The sequence below is a fragment of the Oncorhynchus nerka genome, unplaced genomic scaffold (assembly GCF_034236695.1).
Source record: "Oncorhynchus nerka isolate Pitt River unplaced genomic scaffold, Oner_Uvic_2.0 unplaced_scaffold_1099, whole genome shotgun sequence".
NCBI lineage: Eukaryota > Metazoa > Chordata > Actinopteri > Salmoniformes > Salmonidae > Oncorhynchus > Oncorhynchus nerka.
Genome location: NW_027040218.1, coordinates 12,724 through 40,000, shown reverse-complemented (window position 1 = coordinate 40,000; position 27,277 = coordinate 12,724). Strand labels below are relative to the sequence as shown.

At 48.0% G+C, this 27,277-nt stretch overlaps 1 protein-coding gene across 1 annotated transcript in view; it reads left to right on the top strand.

Moving 5' to 3' along the window:
* LOC135570112 (intermembrane lipid transfer protein VPS13B-like) overlaps positions 1-26,615 on the top strand; it is a gene marked incomplete at its 3' end in the record, with an annotated part of 79,628 nt that extends 53,013 nt beyond the window's left edge. Inside the window, exons 6-8 of the mRNA XM_065016182.1 lie at positions 9,086-9,289; positions 18,721-18,847; positions 26,343-26,615. Coding sequence (XP_064872254.1) covers positions 9,086-9,289; positions 18,721-18,847; positions 26,343-26,615 — 604 coding nt within the window. The remainder of the gene's footprint in view (positions 1-9,085; positions 9,290-18,720; positions 18,848-26,342) is intronic.
* Positions 26,616-27,277: the final 662 nt, after the last annotated feature.

The window sequence follows — 27,277 nt, the reverse complement described above, 5'->3', positions numbered from 1 at the left end:
CCATTTACGGAGGGGGATTTCATCAAAAACTGCATGATTAAAGTTTGTGACGAAGTTTGCCCAGAAAAAAGGCAACTCTTTTAAATGTGAGTCTGAGCAGAAACACCATTGCCGAGAGAGTAGACCAGTTGTCCATCAATCTAAAAGAGCAGCTTGTGAAAAAGGGAAAAGATTTTATTGCATATTCCTTGGCTGTGGATGAGAGCACCGACATTTCTGACATTGCCCAGTTGTCAATTTTCATCCGCGGAGTGGACTCCAACCTAAAGCGTGACAGAGGAGTTTTGGCTTTACGTCCTATGCATGGCACAACTACGGGGCATGATTTGTATGAAGAGGTGTCAAGATGTGTAAATGAGATGGAGCTGCCTTGGGAAAAACTCGTGGGTTTGACAACCGACGGAGCACCTGCGATGTGTGGACACAGGAGCGGACTGGTGGCGAAGATACGGGAAAAGATGCAAGAGGAAAACGCGACAGGTGAGCTGACAGCTTATCATTGTATCATACACCAGGAAGCGTTGTGCGGTAAAGCCTTGAAAATGGAGCATGTAATGAGCATCATCACGCGCACAGTTAACTTTATCAGAGCCAAAGGTTTGAATCACCGCCAGTTCAAGGCATTTCTGACGGAGTTAGAAACGGAGCATGGTGATTTGCCTTATCACACAGAGGTGCGATGGCTAAGCCAGGGAAAGGTGCTTCAAAGATGTTTCGGCTTTCGTGAGGAGATTTGTCTGTTCTTGGACAGCAAAGGGAAAGACACAACACAACTCCGAGACGAAATGTTTCTGTGTGAAATGGCTTTTCTGTGTGACATTACGAGTCATCTGAATGCAATAAACTTGCAGCTGCAGGGTCGGGATCGTGTCATCTCTGATATGTACAGTACAGTGAAGGCATTTAAAAACCAAACTGACTCTGTGGGAGACGCAGATGCGGAAAGAAAATTTGAGCCACTTTCCCAGCTGCCAGACCATGAAAGAGAAGCTCTCTACCAGTGCGTCCCGAGCACACAGTTGGCTGATAAAATAGGTATGCTTGCCGCTGACTTTCGACGCCGATTTGCTGACTTTGAAGCACAAAAAGCAGGTTGGAACTGCTCGGTAACCCATTTGCTGTTGACGTGGAAAGCTCACCACCAAACCTCCAAATGGAGTTGATTGACCTCCAATGCAATGATGCACTGAGGGCAAAATATGCGGCAGTGGGTGCTGCGGAGTTCGCCCGCTTCCTCCCCGGCACAATGCCCCAGCTGCGCATCCAGGCTGCTCAAACGTTGTCTATGTTTGGCAGCACATACCTGTGTGAACAACTGTTTTCTTTGATGAACCTGAACAAAACATCACACAGAAGTCGACTTACTGCTGAACACCTCCACTCAATTCTGAGGATTTCTTCAGCTCAGAGCCTTACCCGAACATTGATGAACTTGTGGAAAAGATGGGACACCACCAAGTATCACCCTCAACCTCAAACAAGTGAACATTACTGTGCAATCACATATTTAGAGTTTTTACTCAGTTCAAGTTTAAAAGTTAAAATTTAATATTTGTTTTCACTGCATGTTACTTCTCCTTAAACAAAGTGTTGTTTTTGATTAATAGATTTTTGCACTTTATTTTTTGTATTTCAATCCAATTATATTTTAAAAATATTTCAGTTGAGTGGATGATAGAAAATTGCTATTATTGTTTTTTCTTTGAAGTAAATTTAGCCCACTTTTGCTAAAATAGAAAATATAGTCTACTGATGGTGCCTTGAATACCGGTTTCTTTCATTTAATGTTCATGTTATGGGGATATTTATATAAAGGAAATTTGTCTTTTGTGTCTGTTGAAAATTAAAGATTACTGACAGAGCCATAAGAAAATATTGCTTTATTTATCTGATCATATTGTAATATATTTGTTAGGTTTTCAGTAGGTTCAATTAGGTTCACTAGACTATATGCGTCATTTAAAAAATGTTCAATGAACATTCGAACAGTCCGGCCCTCGTCTTGTAGCTGATTTTTTTATTTGGCCCTCCGTCCATTTGACTTTGACACCCCTGCTCTACAGGGTAGAGAACTTCAAATGGGGAGAGAAATTAAATCTAATGCCCTCTGTGATATATCTAGATCTGCTGCTCTGCTCTGTTCTGGTACAGTTTGTATAAGTAGTCTACATACTGGGAGAGGTAGTCTACATCCTGGGAGAGGTAGTCTACATACTGGGAGAGGTAGTCTACATACTGGGAGAGGTTCAGTGAGAGGTAGTCTACATCCTGGGAGAGGTAGTCTACATCCTGGGAGAGGTAGTCTACATACTGGGAGAGGTAGTCTACATACTGGGAGAGGTTCAGTGGGAGGTAGTCTACATACTGGGAGAGGTAGTCTACATACTGGGAGAGGTTCAGTGGGAGGTAATCTACATCCTGGGAGAGGTTCAGTGAGAGGTAGTCTACATACTGGGAGAAGTAGTCTACATACTGGGAGAGGTTCAGTGGGAGGTAGTCTACATACTGGGAGAGGTAGTCTACATACTGGGAGAGGTTCAGTGGGAGGTAGTCTACATACTGGGAGAAGTAGTCTACATACTGGGAGAGGTTCAGTGGGCGGTAGTCTACATACTGGGAGAGGTAGTCTACATCCTGGGAGAGGTAGTCTACATACTGGGAGATGTTCAGTGAGAGGTAGTCTACATCCTGGGAGAGGTTCAGTGAGAGGTAGTCTACATACTGGGAGAAGTAGTCTACATACTGGGAGAGGTTCAGTGGGAGGTAGTCTACATACTGGGAGAGGTAGTCTACATCCTGGGAGAGGTAGTCTACATACTGGGAGAGGTTCAGTGAGAGGTAGTCTACATACTGGGAGAGGTTCAGTGACAGGTAGTCTACATCATGGGAGAGGTTCAGTGGGAGGTAGTCTACATACTGGCAGAGGTTCAGTGAGAGAGAGTCTACATACTGGGAGAGGTAGTCTACATACTGGGAGAGGTTCAGTGGGAGGTAGTCTACATACTGGGAGAGGTACAGTGGGAGGTAGTCTACATACTGGGAGAGGTTCAGTGGGAGGTAGTCTACATACTGGGAGAGGTTCAGTGGGAGGTAGTCTACATACTGGGAGAGGTACAGTGGGAGGTAGTCTACATACTGGGAGAGGTTCAGTGGGAGGTAGTCTACATACTGGGAGAGGTTCAGTGAGAGGTAGTCTACATACTGGGAGAGGTAGTCTACATACTGGGAGAGGTTCAGTGGGAGGTAGTCTACATCATGGGAGAGGTTCAGTGAGAGGTAGTCTACATACTGGGAGAGGTTCAGTGAGAGGTAGTCTACATACTGGGAGAGGTTCAGTGAGAGGTAGTCTACCTACTGGGAGAGGTTCAGTGAGAGGTAGTCTACATACTGGGAGAGGTAGTCTACATCCTGGGAGGGGTTCAGTAAGAGGTAGTCTACATACTGGGAGAGGTAGTCTACATCATGGGAGAGGTTCAGTGAGAGGTAGTCTACATACTGGGAGAGGTTCAGTGGGAGGTAGTCTACATACTGGGAGAGGTTCAGTGAGAGGTAGTCTACATACTGGGAGAGGTTCAGTGAGAGGTAGTCTACATACTGGGAGAGGTTCAGTGAGAGGTAGTCTACATACTGGGAGAGGTGGTCTACATCCTGGGAGGGGTTCAGTAAGAGGTAGTCTACATACTGGGAGAGGTTCAATGAGAGGTAGTCTGCATACTGGGAGAGGTTCATTGGGAGGTAGTCTACATACTGGGAGAGGTTCAGTGAGAGGTTGTCTACATACTGGGAGAGGTTCAGTGGGAGGTAGTCTACACACTGGGAGAGGTTCAGTGAGAGGTAGTCTACACACTGGGAGAGATTCAGTGAGAGGTTGTCTACATACTGGGAGAGATTCAGTGGGAGGTAGTCTACACACTGGGAGAGGTTCAGTGAGAAGTAGTCTACATACTGGGAGAGGTAGTCTACATACTGGGAGAGGTTCAGTGGGAGGTAGTCTACATACTGGGAGAGGTAGTCTACATACTGGGACAGGTAGTCTACATACTGGGAGAAGTAGTCTACATACTGGGGGAAGTAGTCTACATACTGGGAGAAGTAGTCTACATACTGGGAGAGGTTCAGTGAGAGGTAGTCTACATACTGGGAGAGGTTCAGTGAGAGGTAGTCTACATACTGGGAGAGGTTCAGTGAGAGGTAGTCTACGTACTGGGAGAGGTTCAGTGAGAGGTAGTCTACATACTGGGAGAAGTAGTCTACATACTGGGAGAGGTTCAGTGAGAGGTAGTCTACATACTGGGAGAGGTTCAGTGAGAGGTAGTCTACATACTGGGAGAGGTAGTCTACATACTGGGAGAGGTTCAGTGAGAGGTAGTCTACATACTGGGAGAGGTTCAGTGGGCGGTAGTCTACATACTGGGAGAGGTAGTCTACATACTGGGAGAGTTTCAGTGGGAGGTAGTCTACATACTGGGAGAGGTTCAGTGGGAGGTAGTCTACATACTGGGAGAGGTTCAGTGGGAGGTAGTCTACATACTGGGAGAGGTTCAGTGGGAGGTAGTCTACATACTGGGAGAGGTTCAGTGGGAGTTAGTCTACATACTGGGAGAGGTGGTCTACATACTGGGAGAGGTTCAGTGAGAGGTAGTCTACATACTGGGAGAAGTTCAGTGAGAGGTAGTCTACATACTGGGAGAGGTAGTCTACATACTGGGAGAGGTTCAGTGAGAGGTAGTCTACATACTGGGAGAGGTTCAGTGAGAGGTAGTCTACATACTGGGAGAGGTTCAGTGATAGGTAGTCTACATACTGGGAGAGGTAGTCTACATACTGGGAGAGGTTCAGTGAGAGGTAGTCTACATACTGGGAGAGGTAGTCTACATACTGGGAGAGGTTCAGTGAGAGGTAGTCTACATACTGGGAGAGGTAGTCTACATACTGGGAGAGGTTCAGTGAGAGGTAGTCTACATACTGGGAGAGGTTCAGTGAGAGGTAGTCTACATACTGGGAGAGGTTCAGTGATAGGTAGTTACATACTGGGAGAGGTAGTCTACATACTGGGAGAGGTTCAGTGATAGGTAGTCTACATACTGGGAGAGGTAGTCTACATACTGGGAGAGGTTCAGTGAGAGGTAGTCTACATACTGGGAGAGGTAGTCTACATACTGGGAGAGATTCAGTGAGAGGTAGTCTACATACTGGGAGAAGTTCAGTGAGAGGTAGTCTACATACTGGGAGAGGTTCAGTGAGAGGTAGTCTACATACTGGGAGAGGTTCAGTGAGAGGTAGTCTACATACTGGGAGAGGTTCAGTGAGAGGTAGTCTACATACTGGGAGAGGTAGTCTACATACTGGGAGAGGTTCAGTGAGAGGTAGTCTACATACTGGGAGAGGTTCAGTGAGAGGTAGTCTACATACTGGGAGAGGTTCAGTGAGAGGTAGTCTACATACTGGGAGAGGTTCAGTGAGAGGTAGTCTACATACTGGGAGAGGTTCAGTGAGAGGTAGTCTACATACTGGGAGAGGTAGTCTACATACTGGGAGAGGTTCAGGGAGAGGTAGCCTACATACTGGGAGAGGTTCAGTGAGAGGTAGTCTACATACTGGGAGAGGTTCAGTGAGAGGTAGTCTACATACTGGGAGAGGTTCAGTGAGAGGTAGTCTACATACTGGGAGAGGTTCAGTGAGAGGTAGTCTACATACTGGGAGAGGTAGTCTACATACTGGGAGAGGTTCAGTGAGAGGTAGTCTACATACTGGGAGAGGTAGTCTACATACTGGGAGAGGTTCAGTGAGAGGTAGTCTACATACTGGGAGAGGTAGTCTACATACTGGGAGAGGTTCAGTGAGAGGTAGTCTACATACTGGGAGAGGTTCAGTGAGAGGTAGTCTACATACTGGGAGAGGTTCAGTGATAGGTAGTCTACATACTGGGAGAGGTAGTCTACATACTGGGAGAGGTTCAGTGATAGGTAGTCTACATACTGGGAGAGGTAGTCTACATACTGGGAGAGGTTCAGTGAGAGGTAGTCTACATACTGGGAGAGGTAGTCTACATACTGGGAGAGGTTCAGTGATAGGTAGTCTACATACTGGGAGAGGTAGTCTACATACTGGGAGAGGTTCAGTGAGAGGTAGTCTACATACTGGGAGAAGTTCAGTGAGAGGTAGTCTACATACTGGGAGAGGTTCAGTGAGAGGTAGTCTACATACTGGGAGAGGTTCAGTGAGAGGTAGTCTACATACTGGGAGAGGTTCAGTGAGAGGTAGTCTACATACTGGGAGAGGTTCAGTGAGAGGTAGTCTACATACTGGGAGAGGTAGTCTACATACTGGGAGAGGTTCAGGGAGAGGTAGCCTACATACTGGGAGAGGTTCAGTGAGAGGTAGTCTACATACTGGGAGAGGTTCAGTGAGAGGTAGTCTACATACTGGGAGAGGTTCAGTGAGAGGTAGTCTACATACTGGGAGAGGTTCAGTGAGAGGTAGTCTACATACTGGGAGAGGTTCAGTGAGAGGTAGTCTACATACTGGGAGAGGTTCAGTGAGAGGTAGTCTACATACTGGGAGATGTTCAGTGAGAGGTAGTCTACATACTGGGAGATGTTCAGTGAGAGGTAGTCTACATTTATTTTTTTATTTTTTATTTCACCTTTATTTAACCAGGTAGACTAGTTGAGAACACCTTTATTTAACCAGGTAGACTAGTTGAGAACACCTTTATTTAACCAGGTAGACTAGTTGAGAACACCTTTATTTAACCAGGTAGACTAGTTGAGAACACCTTTATTTAACCAGGTAGACTAGTTGAGAACACCTTTATTTAACCAGGTAGGCTAGTTGAGAACACCTTTATTTAACCAGGTAGGCTAGTTGAGAACACCTTTATTTAACCAGGTAGGCTAGTTGAGAACAAGTTCTCATTTGCAACTGCGACCTGGCCAAGATAAAGCATAGCAGTGTGAACAGACAACACAGAGTTACACATGGAGTAAACAATTAACAAGTCAATAACACAGTAGAGAAAAAATGGGCAGTCTATATACAATGTGTGCAAAAGGCATGAGGAGGTAGGTGAATAATACAATTTTGCAGATTAACACTGGGGTGATAAATGATCAGATGGTCATGTACAGGTAGAGATATTGGTGTGCAAAAGAGCAGAAAAGTAAATAAATAAATAAAAAAACAGTATAAAAACAGTATGGGAATGAGGTAGGTGAAAATGGGTGGGCTATTTACCAATAGACTATGTACAGCTGCAGTGATCGGTTAGCTGCTCGGATAGCTGATGTTTGAAGTTGGTGAGGGAGATAAAAGTCTCCAACTTCAGCGATTTTTGCAGTTCGTTCCAGTCACAGGCAGCAGAGTACTGGAACGAAAGGCGGCCAAATGAGGTGTTGGCTTTAGGGATGATCAGTGAGATACACCTGCTGGAGCGTGTGCTACGGATGGGTGTTGCCATCGTGACCAGTGAACTGAGATAAGGCGGAGCTTTACCTAGCATGGACTTGTAGATGACCTGTAGCCAGTGGGTCTGGCGGCGAATATGTAGCGAGGGCCAGCCGACTAGAGCATACAAGTCGCAGTGGTGGGTGGTATAAGGTGCTTTGGTGACAAAGCGGATGGCACTGTGATAGACTGCATCCAGTTTGCTGAGTAGAGTGTTGGAAGCCATTTTGTAGATGACATCGCCAAATCGAGGATCGGTAGGATAGTCAGTTTTACTAGGGTAAGCTTGGCGGCGTGAGTGAAGGAGGCTTTGTTGCGGAATAGAAAGCCGACTCTTGATTTGATTTTCGATTGGAGATGTTTGATGTGAGTCTGGAAGGAGAGTTTGCAGTCTAGCCAGACACCTAGGTACTTATAGATGTCCACATATTCAAGGTCGGAACCATCCAGGGTGGTGATGCTAGTCGGGCATGCGGGTGCAGGCAGCGATCGGTTGAAAAGCATGCATTTGGTTTTACTCGCGTTTAAGAGCAGTTGGAGGCCACGGAAGGAGTGCTGTATGGCATTGAAGCTCGTTTGGAGGTTAGATAGCACAGTGTCCAATGACGGGCCGAAAGTATATAGAATGGTGTCGTCTGCGTAGAGGTGGATCAGGGAATCGCCCGCAGCAAGAGCAACATCATTGATATATACAGAGAAAAGAGTCGGCCCGAGAATTGAACCCTGTGGCACCCCCATAGAGACTGCCAGAGGACCGGACAGCATGCCCTCCGATTTGACACACTGAACTCTGTCTGCAAAGTAATTGGTGAACCAGGCAAGGCAGTCATCCGAGAAACCGAGGCTATTGAGTCTGCCGATAAGAATATGGTGATTGACAGAGTCGAAAGCCTTGGCAAGGTCGATGAAGACTGCTGCACAGTACTGTCTTTTATCGATGGCGGTTATGATATCGTTTAGTACCTTGAGCGTGGCTGAGGTGCACCCGTGACCGGCTCGGAAACCAGATTGCACAGCGGAGATACTGGGAGAGGTTCAGTGAGAGGTAGTCTATATACTGGGAGAGGTAGTCTACATACTGGGAGAGGTTCAGGGAGAGGTAGTCTACATACTGGGAGAGGTTCAGTGAGAGGTAGTCTACATACTGGGAGAGGTTCAGTGAGAGGTAGTCTACATACTGGGAGAGGTTCAGTGAGAGGTAGTCTACATACTGGGAGAGGTTCAGTGAGAGGTAGTCTACTGCCCACCCAGGGTAGACTCTGACTGGTCTGGTCACATCACATTATAAACCCAACCACAGCTCTGCAGGCTTAGTGGTTCGGTCAGCTGAAACTGTGTCGTCTTGCCTCTATTGACTGTGACTGTTGGTTAGTGTTTAGGTAGCGAGCTGAAACCGCGGGTAGCCATGGTAACAGCTACATTATGCAACAAATGAGCCTCTCTGTGTGTTCAGAAGTGGTGTCATCATAGAGAACTGACTGATTCCCAATGCACTATAACAAACCCGAATGAGCCCCAGGGGGTGATGGGTAAATGCTGATCACATGACAGAGGCGGTACCTATGATGTCAGAGGTCTGTGTTCCGGTGATGTTATTGTGGCTGTTTAACCTCATAACGTCCCTGTTTTCCTCCCCCAGGCGAGCGTTGAACCTGGGCATCCTGCGCGACCCGGGGTCAGAGGTGGAGGACCGCCAGTACCAGCTGGATCTGCAGTCCATCAACATCGGTACCGCCCAATGGGAGCAGCTCAAACCAGAGAAGGAGGGGTCTAAGGGGGGCGTGTCCACCGAGACAGAGAGGAACTCACAGAACCCTGCCCTGGAATGGAACATGGCCAGCAGGTAAACAACCAATCACGGCAGACTACTGGGTACAACTATCCAATCAGGACAGACTACTGGGTATAACTAACCAATCAGGACAGACTACTGGGTATAACTAACCAATCAGGACAGACTACTGGGTATAACTAACCAATCAGGACAGACTACTGGGTATAACTAACCAATCACGGCAGACTACTGGGTATAACTAACCAATCACGGCAGACTACTGGGTACAACGATCCAATAAGGACAGACTATTGGGTATAACTAACCAATCAGGACAGACTACTGGGTACAACGATCCAATAAGGAAGTACCTAGCCACATCTTAGTACCAAGGTGGCCAATCATATCTGCACCGGGCCAGTGTGGGTGCAGGGTTTTGTCCCAGCCAAGCAGAAACACATCTGATTCTACCAATCAGTAAATCTCTGAATCCGAGTGTTGTAACTAGTAGGTAACAGGATGTGTTACGACTTGGTTGGCTCATCGCATCACTTCCTGTCAGATGTTCAGCTGGTAGAGGGAGGTGCTCTGGGTGATCAAATGGTGAGGTGCAACAAGGCTCAGTGACCGACTGTGAGTCCCAAATAGGGCTCTGGTCTAATGTAGTGCACTACTGGGTCCATAGGGCTCTGGTCTAATGTAGTGCACTACTGGGCCCATAGGGCTCTGGTCTAATGTAGTGCACTACTGGGTCCATAGGGCTCTCTGGTCTAATGTAGTGCACTACTGGGTCCATAGGGCTCTGGTCTAATGTAGTGCACTACTGGGTCCATAGGGCTCTGGTCTAATGTAGTGCACTACTGGGCCATATAGGGCTCTGGTCTAATGTAGTGCACTACTGGGCCCATAGGGCTCTGGTCTAATGTAGTGCACTACTGGGTCCATAGGGCTCTGGTCTAATGTAGTGCACTACTGGGTCCATAGGGCTCTGGTCTAATGTAGTGCACTACTGGGTCCATAGGGCTCTGGTCTAATGTAGTGCACTACTGGGTCCATAGGGCTCTGGTCTAATGTAGTGCACTACTGGGTCCATAGTGCTCTGGTCTAATGTAGTGCACTACTGGGTCCATAGGGCTCTGGTCTAATGTAGTGCACTACTGGGTCCATAGGGCTCTTGTCTAATGTAGTGCACTACTGGGTCCATAGGGCTCTGGTCTAATGTAGTGCACTACTGGGCCCATAGGGCTCTGGTCTAATGTAGTGCACTACTGGGTCCATAGGGCTCTGGTCTAATGTAGTGCACTACTGGGCCCATAGGGCTCTGGTCTAATGTAGTGCACTACTGGGCCCATAGGGCTCTGGTCTAATGTAGTGCACTACTGGGCCATATAGGGCTCTGGTCAAACGTAGTGCACTACATAGGGTATAGGGCTCTGGTCAGACGTAGTGCACTACTGGGCCCATAGGGCTCTGGTCAAACGTAGTGCACTACATAGGGTATAGGGTACTATTTGGGCCACTCGTCTGCTTGGTTCCCCCCGTACAGACTCATAATTACAAAGCCTGTCATGTTTCATAGAGAACCGGGAGCTAAAACAAGCAGACGTTTTACTGCCTGTTTGACTTGGCTGGTTCTTTCAGCTGTGTGTTTCCAGAAGGACCCAGAAACCCCGGCGTCGCTGAAAGGAATTCCCGATGAGTTCCCTGTCAGATAGAAATACATTAGAATAGAGCAGCATGCCGCGTAACCATGGAGACGCACAGTCACACACACACACACACACACACACACACACACACACACACACACACACACACACACACACACACACACACTGAGGGAGAGACACACTGAGAGACACACTGAGAGACACACACACACTGAGAGACACAGTCACACACACACACACACACTGAGGGAGACACACACTGAGAGACATACTGAGAGACACACAGTCACACACACACACTGAGAGAGACACACAGTCACACACACACACACACACACACACACACACTGAGAGAGACACACACTGAGAGACACAGTCACACACACACACACTGAGAGAGACACACACACTGAAAGACACACACACACACACTGAGAGAGACACACACACTGAGAGACACACACACACTGAAAGACACACACACACACTGAGAGAGACACACACACTGAGACACACACACACACTGAGACACACACACACACTGAGAGACACACACACACTGAGAGACACACACACACTGAGAGACACACACACACTGAGACACACACACACTGAGAGAGAGACACACACACACTGAGAGCTGAGTCCAGCCAATAGAGTTGAGGTCAGAGCTGAGCCCAGCCAATAGAGTTGGTGTCAGAGCTGAGTCCAGCCAATAGAGTTGGTGTCAGAGCTGAGCCCAGCCAATAGAGTTGAGGTCAGAGCTGAGCCCAGCCAATAGAGTTGAGGTCGGAGCTGAGCCCAGCCAATAGAGTTGAGGTCAGAGCTGAGCTCAGCCAATAGAGTTGGTGTCAGAGCTGAGCCCAGCCAATAGAGTTGAGGTCAGAGCTGAGTCCAGCCAATAGAGTTGAGGTCAGAGCTGAGCCCAGCCAATAGAGTTGAGGTCAGAGCTGAGTCCAGCCAATAGAGTTGGTGTCAGAGCTGAGCCCAGCCAATAGAGTTGAGGTCAGAGCTGAGCCCAGCCAATAGAGTTGAGGTCAGAGCTGAGCCCAGCCAATAGAGTTGGTGTCAGAGCTGAGTCCAGCCAATAGAGTTGGTGTCAGAGCTGAGCCCAGCCAATAGAGTTGAGGTCAGAGCTGAGCCCAGCCAATAGAGTTGAGGTCGGAGCTGAGCCCAGCCAATAGAGTTGAGGTCAGAGCTGAGCTCAGCCAATAGAGTTGGTGTCAGAGCTGAGCCCAGCCAATAGAGTTGAGGTCAGAGCTGAGTCCAGCCAATAGAGTTGAGGTCAGAGCTGAGCCCAGCCAATAGAGTTGAGGTCAGAGCTGAGTCCAGCCAATAGAGTTGGTGTCAGAGCTGAGCCCAGCCAATAGAGTTGAGGTCAGAGCTGAGCCCAGCCAATAGAGTTGGGGAACACTACATCACTCAGACACTAGGGATGTTCTCTGTTTAGTGAGTCCTCCAGATCAGAGGCAGTAGAATTGACCAGGGATGTTCTCTGTTTAGTGAGTCCTCCAGATCAGAGGCAGTAGGGAGGACCAGGGATGTTCTCTGTTTAGTGAGTCCTCCAGATCAGAGGCAGTAGGGATGACCAGGGATGTTCTCTGATTAGTGTGTGAATTGGACCATTTCCTGTCCTGCTAAACAAATTATTTTGGGTTTCAGGGAAAATGTAAGGAGTAAAAAGTACTTTACTTTCTTTAAGAATGTAGTGAAGGTAAAGCTGTCAAAAATAGTAAAGTACAGATACCCCAAACACATCTTAAGTAGTACTTTATAGTATTTTTTATTTAAGTACTTTACACCACTGCAGATATACTGTCTTCCCTGGGCCTCTGAGGCCTAGTTGGTAAACTGAGCTGGTTCTCTCTCTCTCTCTCTCTCTCTCTCTCTCTCTCTCTCTCTCTCTCTCTCTCTCTCTCTCTCTCTCCTTCTGCTCTCTCTCTCTCTCTCTCTCTCTCTCTCTCTCTCTGTCTCTCTCTCTCTCTTTCTCTCTCCCTCTGCTCTCTCTCTCTCTGCTCTCTCTCTCTCTCTCTGTGGTGAGGGATGGCACCTGTCCCATGCAACGGGACACTCACTGTTTCACTGTAACTCTGAAGGAGATTACCCAGAACCTCGAGGACCCTCTCTCTGTCTCCCAGATCATTCCACCTCCTCGGGAAACCAGCCCACTCAAAGTAACTCTCAGAGAAACAGTGATCTGGCCTGGCTCCCCCGAGGATATGGGTAACACACACAATGAATGTCAGCACAGTACTGTAGGGCCACCTAGGAATGGTTCTGCTGTAATCCTACTGGCTCTGTAGAAGTATCGGAGGCTACACAGTTTGATTGTTTTAATAACAGCAACAGATGTGTTAATTAACTTGTATATTTGTTTTTCCTGCTAACAAATGTTTCCCACAAATATATAACTTGATTGTTGGAATGCACATGAATGAAAATAGGAGTAAAGGTTTTTGGTCGTTGAGGGCTTTTTGTGTTTCTTAAATAGAGTCTTGTCAAATAACGTCTCCGTTTTTAACACACCCTGTCTGGAGCTGAAGTAGGAACTGCCCAGGTACAGACATAGTCCACAGGTTGGAGCTGAAGTAGGAACTGCCCAGGTACAGACATAGTCCTGTCACTGTGTTGGAGCTGAAGTAGGAACTGCCCAGGTACAGACATAGTCCACAGGTTGGAGCTGAAGTAGGAACTGCCCAGGTACAGACATAGTCCTGTCACTGTGTTGGAGCTGAAGTAGGAACTGCCCAGGTACAGACATAGTCCACAGGTTGGAGCTGAAGTAGGAACTGCCCAGGTACAGATATAGTCCACATGTTGGAGCTGAAGTAGGAACTGCCCAGGTACAGACATAGTCCACGTGTTGGAGCTGAAGTAGGAACTGCCCAGGTACAGACATAGTCCACATGTTGGAGCTGAAGTAGGAACTGCCCAGGTACAGACATAGTCCTGTCACTGTGTTGGAGCTGAAGTAGGAGCTGCCCAGGTACAGACATAGTCCACAGGTTGGAGCTGAAGTAGGAACTGCCCAGGTACAGACATAGTCCACATGTTGGAGCTGAAGTAGGAACTGCCCAGGTACAGACATAGTCCACAGGTTGGAGCTGAAGTAGGAACTGCCCAGGTACAGACATAGTCCTGTCACTGTGTTGGAGCTGAAGTAGGAACTGCCCAGGTACAGACATAGTCCTGTCACTGTGTTGGAGCTGAAGTAGGAACTGCCCAGGTACAGACATAGTCCACATGTTGGAGCTGAAGTAGGAACTGCCCAGGTACAGACATAGTCCACATGTTGGAGCTGAAGTAGGAACTGCCCAGGTACAGACATAGTCCTGTCACTGTGTTGGAGTTGAAGTAGGAACTGCCCAGGTACAGACATAGTCCACATGTTGGAGCTGAAGTAGGAACTGCCCAGGTACAGACATAGTCCACATGTTGGAGCTGAAGTAGGAACTGCCCAGGTACAGATATAGTCCTGTCACTGTGTTGGAGCTGAAGTAGGAACTGCCCAGGTACAGACATAGTCCACAGGTTGGAGCTGAAGTAGGAACTGCCCAGGTACAGACATAGTCCACATGTTGGAGCTGAAGTAGGAACTGCCCAGGTACAGATATAGTCCTGTCACTGTGTTGGAGCTGAAGTAGGAACTGCCCAGGTACAGACATAGTCCACATGTTGGAGCTGAAGTAGGAACTGCCCAGGTACAGACATAGTCCTGTCACTGTGTTGGAGTTGAAGTAGGAACTGCCCAGGTACAGACATAGTCCACATGTTGGAGCTGAAGTAGGAACTGCCCAGGTACAGACATAGTCCACATGTTGGAGCTGAAGTAGGACCTGCCCAGGTACAGACATAGTCCACATGTTGGAGCTGAAGTAGGAACTGCCCAGGTACAGACATAGTCCTGTCACTGTGTTGGAGCTGAAGTAGGAACTGCCCAGGTACAGACATAGTCCACATGTTGGAGCTGAAGTAGGAACTGCCCAGGTATAGACATAGTCCACAGGTTGGAGCTGAAGTAGGAACTGCCCAGGTACAGACATAGTCCACAGGTTGGAGCTGAAGTAGGAACTGCCCAGGTACAGACATAGTCCACAGGTTGGAGCTGAACTAGGAACTGCCCAGGTACAGACATAGTCCTGTCACTGTGTTGGAGCTGAAGTAGGAACTGCCCGGGTACAGATATATTGGGTTGGACCCTGTGGTTGGACCCTGTGAAGTGTGTGGTATTGTAGAGGACAGTTACAGGTTGGACCCTGTGAAGTGTGTGGTATTGTAGAGGACATAGTCCACAGGTTGGACCCTGTGAAGTGTGTGGTATTGTAGAGGACATAGTCCACAGGTTGGACCCTGTGAAGTGTGTGGTATTGTAGAGGACATAGTCCACAGGTTGGACCCTGTGAAGTGTGTGGTATTGTAGAGGACAGTTACAGGTTGGACCCTGTGAAGTGTGTGGTATTGTAGAGGACATAGTCCACAGGTTGGACCCTGTGAAGTGTGTGGTATTGTAGAGGACATAGTCCACAGGTTGGACCCTGTGAAGTGTGTGGTATTGTAGAGGACAGTTACATGTTGGACCCTGTGAAGTGTGTGGTATTGTAGAGGACATAGTCCACAGGTTGGACCCTGTGAAGTGTGTGGTATTGTAGAGGACATAGTCCACAGGTTGGACCCTGTGAAGTGTGTGGTATTGTAGAGGACATAGTCCACAGGTTGGACCCTGTGAAGTGTGTGGTATTGTAGAGGACAGTTACATGTTGGACCCTGTGAAGTGTGTGGTATTGTAGAGGTCAGTTAGCACAGGAAGTGAGAGTTTGAAAACGTGTGCCTGTTTGTCAGCGAAGACACAACTATACTTCAGCTATGAACGTGTTTCCACTGCTGTTGACCAAAGAGACTAAACTCTCCACTCAGCTATAGACTGACTGTACTACTGAAAGCCTATAGACTGACTGTACTACTGACAGCCTATAGACTGACTGTACTACTGACAGCCTATAGACTGACTGTACTACTGACAGCCTATAGACTGACTGTACTACTGACAGCCTATAGACTGACTGTACTACTGACAGCCTATAGACTGTACTACTGACAGCCTATAGACTGTACTACTGACAGCCTATAGACTGTACTACTGACAGCCTATAGACTGTACTACTGACAGCCTATAGACTGACTGTACTACTGACAGCCTATAGACTGTACTACTGACAGCCATGAGAGGGGAAAACAGACCCACTCAGCTATAGACTGACTGTACTACTGACAGCCATGAGAGGGGAAAACAGACCCACTCAGCTATAGACTGACTGTACTACTGACAGCCATGAGAGGGGAAAACAGACCCACTCAGCTATAGACTGACTGTACTACTGACAGCCATGAGAGGGGAAAACAGACCCACTCAGCTATAGACTGACTGTACTACTGACAGCCATGAGAGGGGAAAACAGACCCACTCAGCTATAGACTGACTGTACTACTGACAGCCATGAGAGGGGAAAACAGACCCACTCAGCTATAGACTGACTGTACTACTGACAGCCATGAGAGGGGAAAACAGACCCACTCAGCTATAGACTGACTGTACTACTGACAGCCATGAGAGGGGAAAACAGACCCACTCAGCTATAGACTGACTGTACTACTGACAGCCATGAGAGGGGAAAACAGACCCACTCAGCTATAGACTGACTGTACTACTGACAGCCATGAGAGGGAAAACAGACCCACTCAGCTATAGACTGACTGTACTACTGACAGCCATGAGAGGGGAAAACAGACCCACTCAGCTATAGACTGACTGTACTACTGACAGCCATGAGAGGGGAAAACAGACCCACTCAGCTTTAGACTGACTGTACTACTGACAGCCATGAGAGGGGAAAACAGACCCACTCAGCTATAGACTGACTGTACTACTGACAGCCTATAGACTGTACTACTGACAGCCATGAGAGGGGAAAACAGACCCACTCAGCTATAGACTGACTGTACTACTGACAGCCTATAGACTGTACTACTGACAGCCTATAGACTGTACTACTGACAGCCATGAGAGGGGAAAACAGACCCACTCAGCTATAGACTGACTGTACTACTGACAGCCTATAGACTGTACTACTGACAGCCTATAGACTGTACTACTGACAGCCTATAGACTGTACTACTGACAGCCTATAGACTGTACTACTGACAGCCTATAGACTGACTGTACTACTGACAGCCTATAGACTGTACTACTGACAGCCTATAGACTGTACTACTGACAGCCTATAGACTGTACTACTGACAGCCTATAGACTGTACTACTGACAGCCTATAGACTGTACTACTGACAGCCTATAGACTGACTGTACTACTGACAGCCTATAGACTGACTGTACTACTGACAGCCTATAGACTGACTGTACTACTGACAGCATATAGACTGACTGTACTGCTGACAGCCTATAGACTGACTGTACTACTGACAGCCATGAGAGGGGATTAAAGATGGCCAACCCAGTGTGTGATTAGAGATGGCCAACCCAGTGTGTGATTAAAGATGGCCGACCCAGTGTGTGATTAAAGATGGCCGACCCAGTGTGTGATTAAAGATGGCCGACCCAGTGTGTAATTAGTGATTAAAGATGGCCAACCCAGTGTGTGATTAGTGATTAAAGATGGCCAACCCAGTGTGAGATTAAAGATGGCCGACCCAGTGTGAGATTAAAGATGGCCAACCCAGTGTGTGATTAAAGATGGCCAACCCAGTGTGTGATTAAAGATGGCCAACCCAGTGTGTGATTAAAGATGGCCAACCCAGTGTGTGATTAGTGATTAGAGATGGCCAACCCAGTGTGTGATTAAAGATGGCCAACCCAGTGTGTGATTAAAGATGGCCAACCCAGTGTGTGATTAAAGATGGCCAACCCAGTGTGTGATTAAAGATGGCCAACCCAGTGTGTGATTAAAGATGGCCAACCCAGTGTGAGATTAAAGATGGCCAACCCAGTGTGAGATTAAAGATGGCCAACTCAGTGTGTGATTAAAGATGGCCAACCCAGTGTGTGATTAAAGATGGCCGACCCAGTGTGTGATTAAAGATGGCCGACCCAGTGTGTGATTAAAGATGGCCGACCCAGTGTGTGATTAAAGATGGCCGACCCAGTGTGTGATTAAAGATGGCCGACCCAGTGTGTGATTAGTGATTAAAGATGGCCAACCCAGTGTGTGATTAAAGATGGCCGACCCAGTGTGAGATTAAAGATGGCCAACCCAGTGTGTGATTAAAGATGGCCGACCCAGTGTGTGATTAAAGATGACCCCTGACCTCCATGCGGACTTACTTCTATTTTAATACACTGAGTGTACCCAACATTACTATGGACACAGACTGACCAGGTGAAAGATATGATCCCTTATTGATGTCACCTGTTAAATCCATTTCAATCAGCGTAGATGAAGGGTGGAACACCAGGAGACACCAGGAGAGGAGAGCCATCCTCACCCCCATCCTGACCTCTCTCTCTGTTCCTCCCCCCCCCCCCCCCCCCCAGTACCAGGAGACACCAGGAGAGGAGAGCCATCCTCACCCCCATCCTGACCTCTCTCTCTGCCCCCCCAGTATCAGGAGACACCAGGAGAGGAGAGCCATCCTCACCCCCATCCTGACCTCTCTCTCTGTTCCTCCCCCAGTACCAGGAGACACCAGGAGAGGAGAGCCATCCTCACCCCCATCCTGACCTCTCTCTCTGCCCCCCCAGTATCAGGAGACACCAGGAGAGGAGGTCCATCCTCACCCCCATCCTGACCTCTCTCTCTGTTCTCTCCCCCCACCCCCAGTATCAGGAGACACCAGGAGAGGAGAGCCATCCTCACCCCCATCGTGACGGACTTCTCTGTCAGAGTGACAGCAGCACCTGCCATCATATTCAGCAAGCCCAGATCCCCTGACAACAGACAAGTGGAGGTTAGTATGAGGCACCATGAACCCAGAACCTTTAATATGAGGTTTGAACATGAACCCAGAACCTTTACAGTGAGGTATCAACATTAACCCAGAACCTTTACAGTGAGGTTTTAAACATGAACCCAGAACCTTTACAGTGAGGTATCAACATGAACCCAGAACCTTTACAGTGAGGTTTTAACATGAACCCAGAACCTTTACAGTGAGGTTTAAACATGAACCCATAACCTTTACAGTGAGGTATCAACATGAACCCAGAACCTTTACAGTGAGGTTTTAACATGAACCCAGAACCTTTACAGTGAGGTATCAACATGAACCCAGAACCTTTAATATGAGATTTCACCATGAACCCAGAACCTTTACAGTGAGGTATCAACATGAACCCAGAACCTTTACAGTGAGGTATCAACATGAACCCAGAACCTTTACAGTGAGGTTTCAACATGAACCCAGAACCTTTATAGTGAGGTATCAACATGAACCCAGAACCTTTACAGTGAGGTATCAACATGAACCCAGAACCTTTACAGTGAGGTTTAAACATGAACCCAGAACCTTTACAGTGAGGTTTAAACATGAACCCAGAACCTTTAATATGAGATTTCACCATGAACCCAGAACCTTTATAGTGAGGTATCAACATGAACCCAGAACCTTTACAGTGAGGTATCAACATGAACCCATAACCTTTACAGTGAGGTATCAACATGAACCCAGAACCTTTACAGTGAGGTATCAACATGAACCCATAACCTTTAATATGAGGTTTCAACATGAACCCAGAACCTTTACAGTGAGGTTTCAACATGAACCCAGAACCTTTACAGTGAGGTTTCAACATGAACCCAGAACCTTTACAGTGAGGTTTAAACATGAACCCAGAACCTTTACAGTGAGGTTTCAACATGAACCCAGAACCTTTATAGTGAGGTTTCAACATGAACCCAGAACCTTTATAGTGAGGTTTCAACATGAACCCAGAACCTTTACCAACAGGAGGTGCTGGTGTTTATATTGTCTCTCTCTGTCCCAACAGGAGGTGCTGGTGTGTGGTCTCTCTCTGTCCCAACAGGAGGTGCTGGTGTTTATATTGTCTCTCTCTGACCCAACAGGAGGTGCTGGTGTTTATATTGTCTCTCTCTGTCCCAACAGGAGGTGCTGGTGTTTATATTGTCTCTCTCTGACCCAACAGGAGGTGCTGGTGTTTATATTGTCTCTCTCTCTGACCCAACAGGAGGTGCTGGTGTTTATATTGTCTCTCTCTCTGACCCAACAGGAGGTGCTGGTGTTTATATTGTCTCTCTGTCCCAACAGGAGGTGCTGGTGTTTATATTGTCTCTCTGTCTCAACAGGAGGTGCTGGTGTTTATATTGTCTCTCTCTGTCCCAACAGGAGGTGCTGGTGTGTGGTCTCTCTCTGTCCCAACAGGAGGTGCTGGTGTTTATATTGTCTCTCTCTGACCCAACAGGAGGTGCTGGTGTTTATATTGTCTCTCTCTGTCCCAACAGGAGGTGCTGGTGTTTATATTGTCTCTCTCTGACCCAACAGGAGGTGCTGGTGTTTATATTGTCTCTCTGTCCCAACAGGAGGTGCTGGTGTTTATATTGTTTCTCTCTCTGATGCAACAGGAGGTGCTGGTGTTTATATTGTCTCTCTCTGACCCAACAGGAGGTGCTGGTGTTTATATTGTCTCTCTCTGACCCAACAGGAGGTGCTGGTGTTTATATTGTTTCTCTCTCTGACCCAACAGGAGGTGCTGGTGTTTATATTGTCTCTCTCTGTCCCAACAGGAGGTGCTGGTGTTTATATTGTCTCTCTGTCTCAACAGGAGGTGCTGGTGTGTGGTCTCTCTCTGTCCCAACAGGAGGTGCTGGTGTTTATATTGTCTCTCTGTCTCAACAGGAGGTGCTGGTGTTTATATTGTCTCTCTGTCTCAACAGGAGGTGCTGGTGTGTGGTCTCTCTCTGACCCAACAGGAGGTGCTGGTGTTTATATTGTCTCTCTGACCCAACAGGAGGTGCTGGTGTGTGGTCTCTCTCTGACCCAACAGGAGGTGCTGGTGTTTATATTGTCTCTCTCTGTCCCAACAGGAGGTGCTGGTGTGTGGTCTCTCTCTGTCCCAACAGGAGGTGCTGGTGTTTATATTGTCTCTCTCTGCCCCAACAGGAGGTGCTGGTGTTTATATTGTCTCTCTGTCTGTCCCAACAGGAGGTGCTGGTGTTTATATTGTCTCTCTCTGACCCAACAGGAGGTGCTGGTGTTTATATTGTCTCTCTGCCCCAACAGGAGGTGCTGGTGTGTGGTCTCTCTCTGACCCAACAGGAGGTGCTGGTGTTTATATTGTCTCTCTCTGTCCCAACAGGAGGTGCTGGTGTGTGGTCTCTCTCTGTCCCAACAGGAGGTGCTGGTGTTTATATTGTCTCTCTCTGTCCCAACAGGAGGTGCTGGTGTTTATATTGTCTCTCTCTCTGTCCCAACAGGAGGTGCTGGTGTTTATATTGTCTCTCTCTGACCCAACAGGAGGTGCTGGTGTTTATATTGTCTCTCTCTGACCCAACAGGAGGTGTTGGTGTGTGGTCTCTCTCTGTCCCAACAGGAGGTGCTAGTGTTTATATGGTCTCTCTCTGACCCAACAGGAGGTGCTGGTGTTTATATTGTCTCTCTCTGACCCAACAGGAGGTGCTGGTGTTTATATTGTCTCTCTCTGTCCCAACAGGAGGTGCTGGTGTGTGGTCTCTCTCTGTCCCAACAGGAGGTGCTGGTGTTTATATTGTCTCTCTCTGCCCCAACAGGAGGTGCTGGTGTTTATATTGTCTCTCTGTCTGTCCCAACAGGAGGTGCTGGTGTTTATATTGTCTCTCTCTGACCCAACAGGAGGTGCTGGTGTTTATATTGTCTCTCTGCCCCAACAGGAGGTGCTGGTGTGTGGTCTCTCTCTGACCCAACAGGAGGTGCTGGTGTTTATATTGTCTCTCTCTGACCCAACAGGAGGTGCTGGTGTTTATATTGTCTCTCTCTGTCCCAACAGGAGGTGCTGGTGTGTGGTCTCTCTCTGTCCCAACAGGAGGTGCTGGTGTTTATATTGTCTCTCTCTGTCCCAACAGGAGGTGCTGGTGTTTATATTGTCTCTCTCTGACCCAACAGGAGGTGCTGGTGTTTATATTGTCTCTCTCTGACCCAACAGGAGGTGCTGGTGTTTATATTGTCTCTCTCTGACCCAACAGGAGGTGCTGGTGTTTATATTGTCTCTCTCTGACCCAACAGGAGGTGCTGGTGTTTATATTGTCTCTCTCTGTCCCAACAGGAGGTGCTGGTGTTTATATTGTCTCTCTCTGACCCAACAGGAGGTGCTGGTGTTTATATTGTCTCTCTGACCCAACAGGAGGTGCTGGTGTTTATATTGTCTCTCTCTGACCCAACAGGAGGTGTTGGTGTGTGGTCTCTCTCTGTCCCAACAGGAGGTGCTGGTGTTTATATTGTCTCTCTCTGACCCAACAGGAGGTGCTGGTGTTTATATTGTCTCTCTCTGACCCAACAGGAGGTGCTGGTGTTTATATTGTCTCTCTCTGACCCAACAGGAGGTGCTGGTGTTTATATTGTCTCTCTCTGACCCAACAGGAGGTGCTGGTGTTTATATTGTCTCTCTCTGTCCCAACAGGAGGTGCTGGTGTTTATATTGTCTCTCTCTGTCCCAACAGGAGGTGCTGGTGTGTGGTCTCTCTCTGTCCCAACAGGAGGTGCTGGTGTTTATATTGTCTCTCTCTGTCCCAACAGGAGGTGCTGGTGTTTATAATGTCTCTTTCTGTCCCAACAGGAGGTGCTGGTGTTTATATTGTCTCTCTCTGTCCCAACAGGAGGTGCTGGTGTGTGGTCTCTCTCTGTCCCAACAGGAGGTGCTGGTGTGTGGTCTCTCTCTGACCCAACAGGAGGTGCTGGTGTTTATATTGTCTCTCTCTGACCCAACAGGAGGTGCTGGTGTTTATATTGTCTCTCTCTGTCCCAACAGGAGGTGCTGGTGTTTATATAGTCTCTCTCTCTGACCCAACAGGAGGTGCTGGTGTTTATATAGTCTCTCTCTCTGACCCAACAGGAGGTGCTGGTGTTTATATAGTCTCTCTCTGTCCCAACAGGAGGTGCTGGTGTGTTGTCTCTCTCTGACCCAACAGGAGGTGCTGGTGTTTATATTGTCTCTCTCTGACCCAACAGGAGGTGCTGGTGTTTATATTGTCTCTCTCTCTGTCTCAACAGGAGGTGCTGGTGTTTATATTGTCTCTCTCTGTCCCAACAGGAGGTGCTGGTGTTTATATTGTCTCTCTGCCCCAACAGGAGGTGCTGGTGTGTGGTCTCTCTCTGACCCAACAGGAGGTGCTGGTGTTTATATTGTCTCTCTCTGTCCCAACAGGAGGTGCTGGTGTGTGGTCTCTCTCTGTCCCAACAGGAGGTGCTGGTGTTTATATTGTCTCTCTCTGTCCCAACAGGAGGTGCTGGTGTTTATATTGTCTCTCTCTCTGTCCCAACAGGAGGTGCTGGTGTTTATATTGTCTCTCTCTGACCCAACAGGAGGTGCTGGTGTTTATATTGTCTCTCTCTGACCCAACAGGAGGTGTTGGTGTGTGGTCTCTCTCTGTCCCAACAGGAGGTGCTAGTGTTTATATTGTCTCTCTCTGACCCAACAGGAGGTGCTGGTGTTTATATTGTCTCTCTCTGACCCAACAGGAGGTGCTGGTGTTTATATTGTCTCTCTCTGTCCCAACAGGAGGTGCTGGTGTGTGGTCTCTCTCTGTCCCAACAGGAGGTGCTGGTGTTTATATTGTCTCTCTCTGCCCCAACAGGAGGTGCTGGTGTTTATATTGTCTCTCTGTCTGTCCCAACAGGAGGTGCTGGTGTTTATATTGTCTCTCTCTGACCCAACAGGAGGTGCTGGTGTTTATATTGTCTCTCTGCCCCAACAGGAGGTGCTGGTGTGTGGTCTCTCTCTGACCCAACAGGAGGTGCTGGTGTTTATATTGTCTCTCTCTGACCCAACAGGAGGTGCTGGTGTTTATATTGTCTCTCTCTGTCCCAACAGGAGGTGCTGGTGTGTGGTCTCTCTCTGTCCCAACAGGAGGTGCTGGTGTTTATATTGTCTCTCTCTGTCCCAACAGGAGGTGCTGGTGTTTATATTGTCTCTCTCTGACCCAACAGGAGGTGCTGGTGTTTATATTGTCTCTCTCTGACCCAACAGGAGGTGCTGGTGTTTATATTGTCTCTCTCTGACCCAACAGGAGGTGCTGGTGTTTATATTGTCTCTCTCTGACCCAACAGGAGGTGCTGGTGTTTATATTGTCTCTCTCTGTCCCAACAGGAGGTGCTGGTGTTTATATTGTCTCTCTCTGACCCAACAGGAGGTGCTGGTGTTTATATTGTCTCTCTCTGACCCAACAGGAGGTGCTGGTGTTTATATTGTCTCTCTCTGACCCAACAGGAGGTGTTGGTGTGTGGTCTCTCTCTGTCCCAACAGGAGGTGCTGGTGTTTATATTGTCTCTCTCTGACCCAACAGGAGGTGCTGGTGTTTATATTGTCTCTCTCTGACCCAACAGGAGGTGCTGGTGTTTATATTGTCTCTCTCTGACCCAACAGGAGGTGCTGGTGTTTATATTGTCTCTCTCTGACCCAACAGGAGGTGCTGGTGTTTATATTGTCTCTCTCTGTCCCAACAGGAGGTGCTGGTGTTTATATTGTCTCTCTCTGTCCCAACAGGAGGTGCTGGTGTGTGGTCTCTCTCTGTCCCAACAGGAGGTGCTGGTGTTTATATTGTCTCTCTCTGTCCCAACAGGAGGTGCTGGTGTTTATAATGTCTCTTTCTGTCCCAACAGGAGGTGCTGGTGTTTATATTGTCTCTCTCTGTCCCAACAGGAGGTGCTGGTGTGTGGTCTCTCTCTGTCCCAACAGGAGGTGCTGGTGTGTGGTCTCTCTCTGACCCAACAGGAGGTGCTGGTGTTTATATTGTCTCTCTCTGACCCAACAGGAGGTGCTGGTGTTTATATTGTCTCTCTCTGTCCCAACAGGAGGTGCTGGTGTTTATATAGTCTCTCTCTCTGACCCAACAGGAGGTGCTGGTGTTTATATAGTCTCTCTCTCTGACCCAACAGGAGGTGCTGGTGTTTATATAGTCTCTCTCTGTCCCAACAGGAGGTGCTGGTGTGTTGTCTCTCTCTGACCCAACAGGAGGTGCTGGTGTTTATATTGTCTCTCTCTGACCCAACAGGAGGTGCTGGTGTTTATATTGTCTCTCTCTCTGTCTCAACAGGAGGTGCTGGTGTTTATATTGTCTCTCTCTGTCCCAACAGGAGGTGCTGGTGTTTATATTGTCTCTCTCTGTCCCAACAGGAGGTGCTGGTGTTTATATTGTCTCTCTGCCCCAACAGGAGGTGCTGGTGTGTGGTCTCTCTCTGACCCAACAGGAGGTGCTGGTGTGTGGTCTCTCTCTGCCCCAACAGGAGGTGCTGGTGTTTATATTGTCTCTCTCTGACCCAACAGGAGGTGCTGGTGTGTGGTCTCTCTCTGCCCCAACAGGAGGTGCTGGTGTTTATATTGTCTCTCTGCCCCAACAGGAGGTGCTGGTGTGTGGTCTCTCTCTGACCCAACAGGAGGTGCTGGTGTTTATATTGTCTCTCTCTGTCCCAACAGGAGGTGCTGGTGTTTATATTTTCTCTCTCTGTCTCAACAGGAGGTGCTGGTGTTTATATTGTCTCTCTCTCTGACCCAACAGGAGGTGCTGCTGTTTATATTGTCTCTCTCTGTCCCAACAGGAGGTGCTGGTGTTTATATTGTCTCTCTGCCCCAACAGGAGGTGCTGGTGTGTGGTCTCTCTCTGACCCAACAGGAGGTGCTGGTGTTTATATTGTCTCTCTGTCCCAACAGGAGGTGCTGGTGTTTATATTGTCTCTCTGCCCCAACAGGAGGTGCTGGTGTGTGGTCTCTCTCTGTCCCAACAGGAGGTGCTGGTGTTTATATAGTCTCTCTCTGTCCCAACAGGAGGTGCTGGTGTTTATATTGTCTCTGTCCCAACAGGAGGTGCTGGTGTTTATATTGTCTCTCTCTGACCCAACAGGAGGTGCTGGTGTTTATATTGTCTCTCTCTGACCCAACAGGAGGTGCTGGTGTTTATATTGTCTCTCTGCCCCAACAGGAGGTGCTGGTGTTTATATTGTCTCTCTCTCTGACCCAACAGGAGGTGCTGGTGTTTATATTGTCTCTCTCTCTGACCCAACAGGAGGTGCTGGTGTTTATATTGTCTCTCTCTGACCCAACAGGAGGTGCTGGTGTTTATATTGTCTCTCTCTGTCCCAACAGGAGGTGCTGGTGTTTATATTGTCTCTCTCTGTCCCAACAGGAGGTGCTGGTGTTTATATTGTCTCTCTCTGTCTCAACAGGAGGTGCTGGTGTTTATATTGTCTCTCTGTCCCAACAGGAGGTGCTGGTGTTTATATTGTCTCTCTGTCCCAACAGGAGGTGCTGGTGTGTGGTCACTCCCTGGAGGTGAACGTAACATCTAGTCTGCAGTTCTTCCTCAGTGTGGCCCAGGTCCACCTGCTGCAGTTGCTGTTCCAAGCCAACATGGTGGAGGGACCTGCCCCAGAGACCAGCCAGGTAAGAGATGGTCACATCCCAACTCAGGTCAACATGGTGGAGGGACCTGCCCCAGAGACCAGCCAGGTAAGAGATGGTCACATCCCAACTCAGGTCAACATGGTGGAGGGACCTGCCCCAGAGACCAGCCAGGTAAGAGATGGTCACATCCCAACTCAGGTCATACTCAGCCAACAGGTGAAGAGGTCATAGTAACATGTTATACTCAGCCAATAGGTGAAGAGGTCATAGTAACATCTCAGACTCAGCCAATAGCATAAGAGGTCATAGTATCATGTCATACTCAGCCAATAGGTGAAGAGGTCATAGTAACATGTCAGACTCAGCCAACAGGTGAAGAGGTCATAGTAACATGTCAGACTCAGCCAATAGGTGAAGAGGTCATAGTATCATGTCATACTCAGCCAATAGGTGAAGAGGTCATAGTATCATGTCATACTCAGCCAATAGGTGAAGAGGTCATAGTATCATGTCATACTCAGCCAACAGGTGAAGAGGTCATAGTAACATGTCAGACTCAGCCAATAGGTGAAGAGGTCATAGTATCATGTCATACTCAGCCAATAGGTGAAGAGGTCATAGTAACATGTCATACTCAGCCAACAACAGGTCCAGTACTGAGTCAATGATAACATGGCTATATACACTGGGTACCAGTACTGAGTCTATATACACTGGGTACCAGTACTGAGTCTATATACACTGGGTACCAGTACTGAGTCTATATACACTGGGTACCAGTACTGAGTCAATGATAACATGGCTATATACACTGGGTACCAGTACTGAGTCAA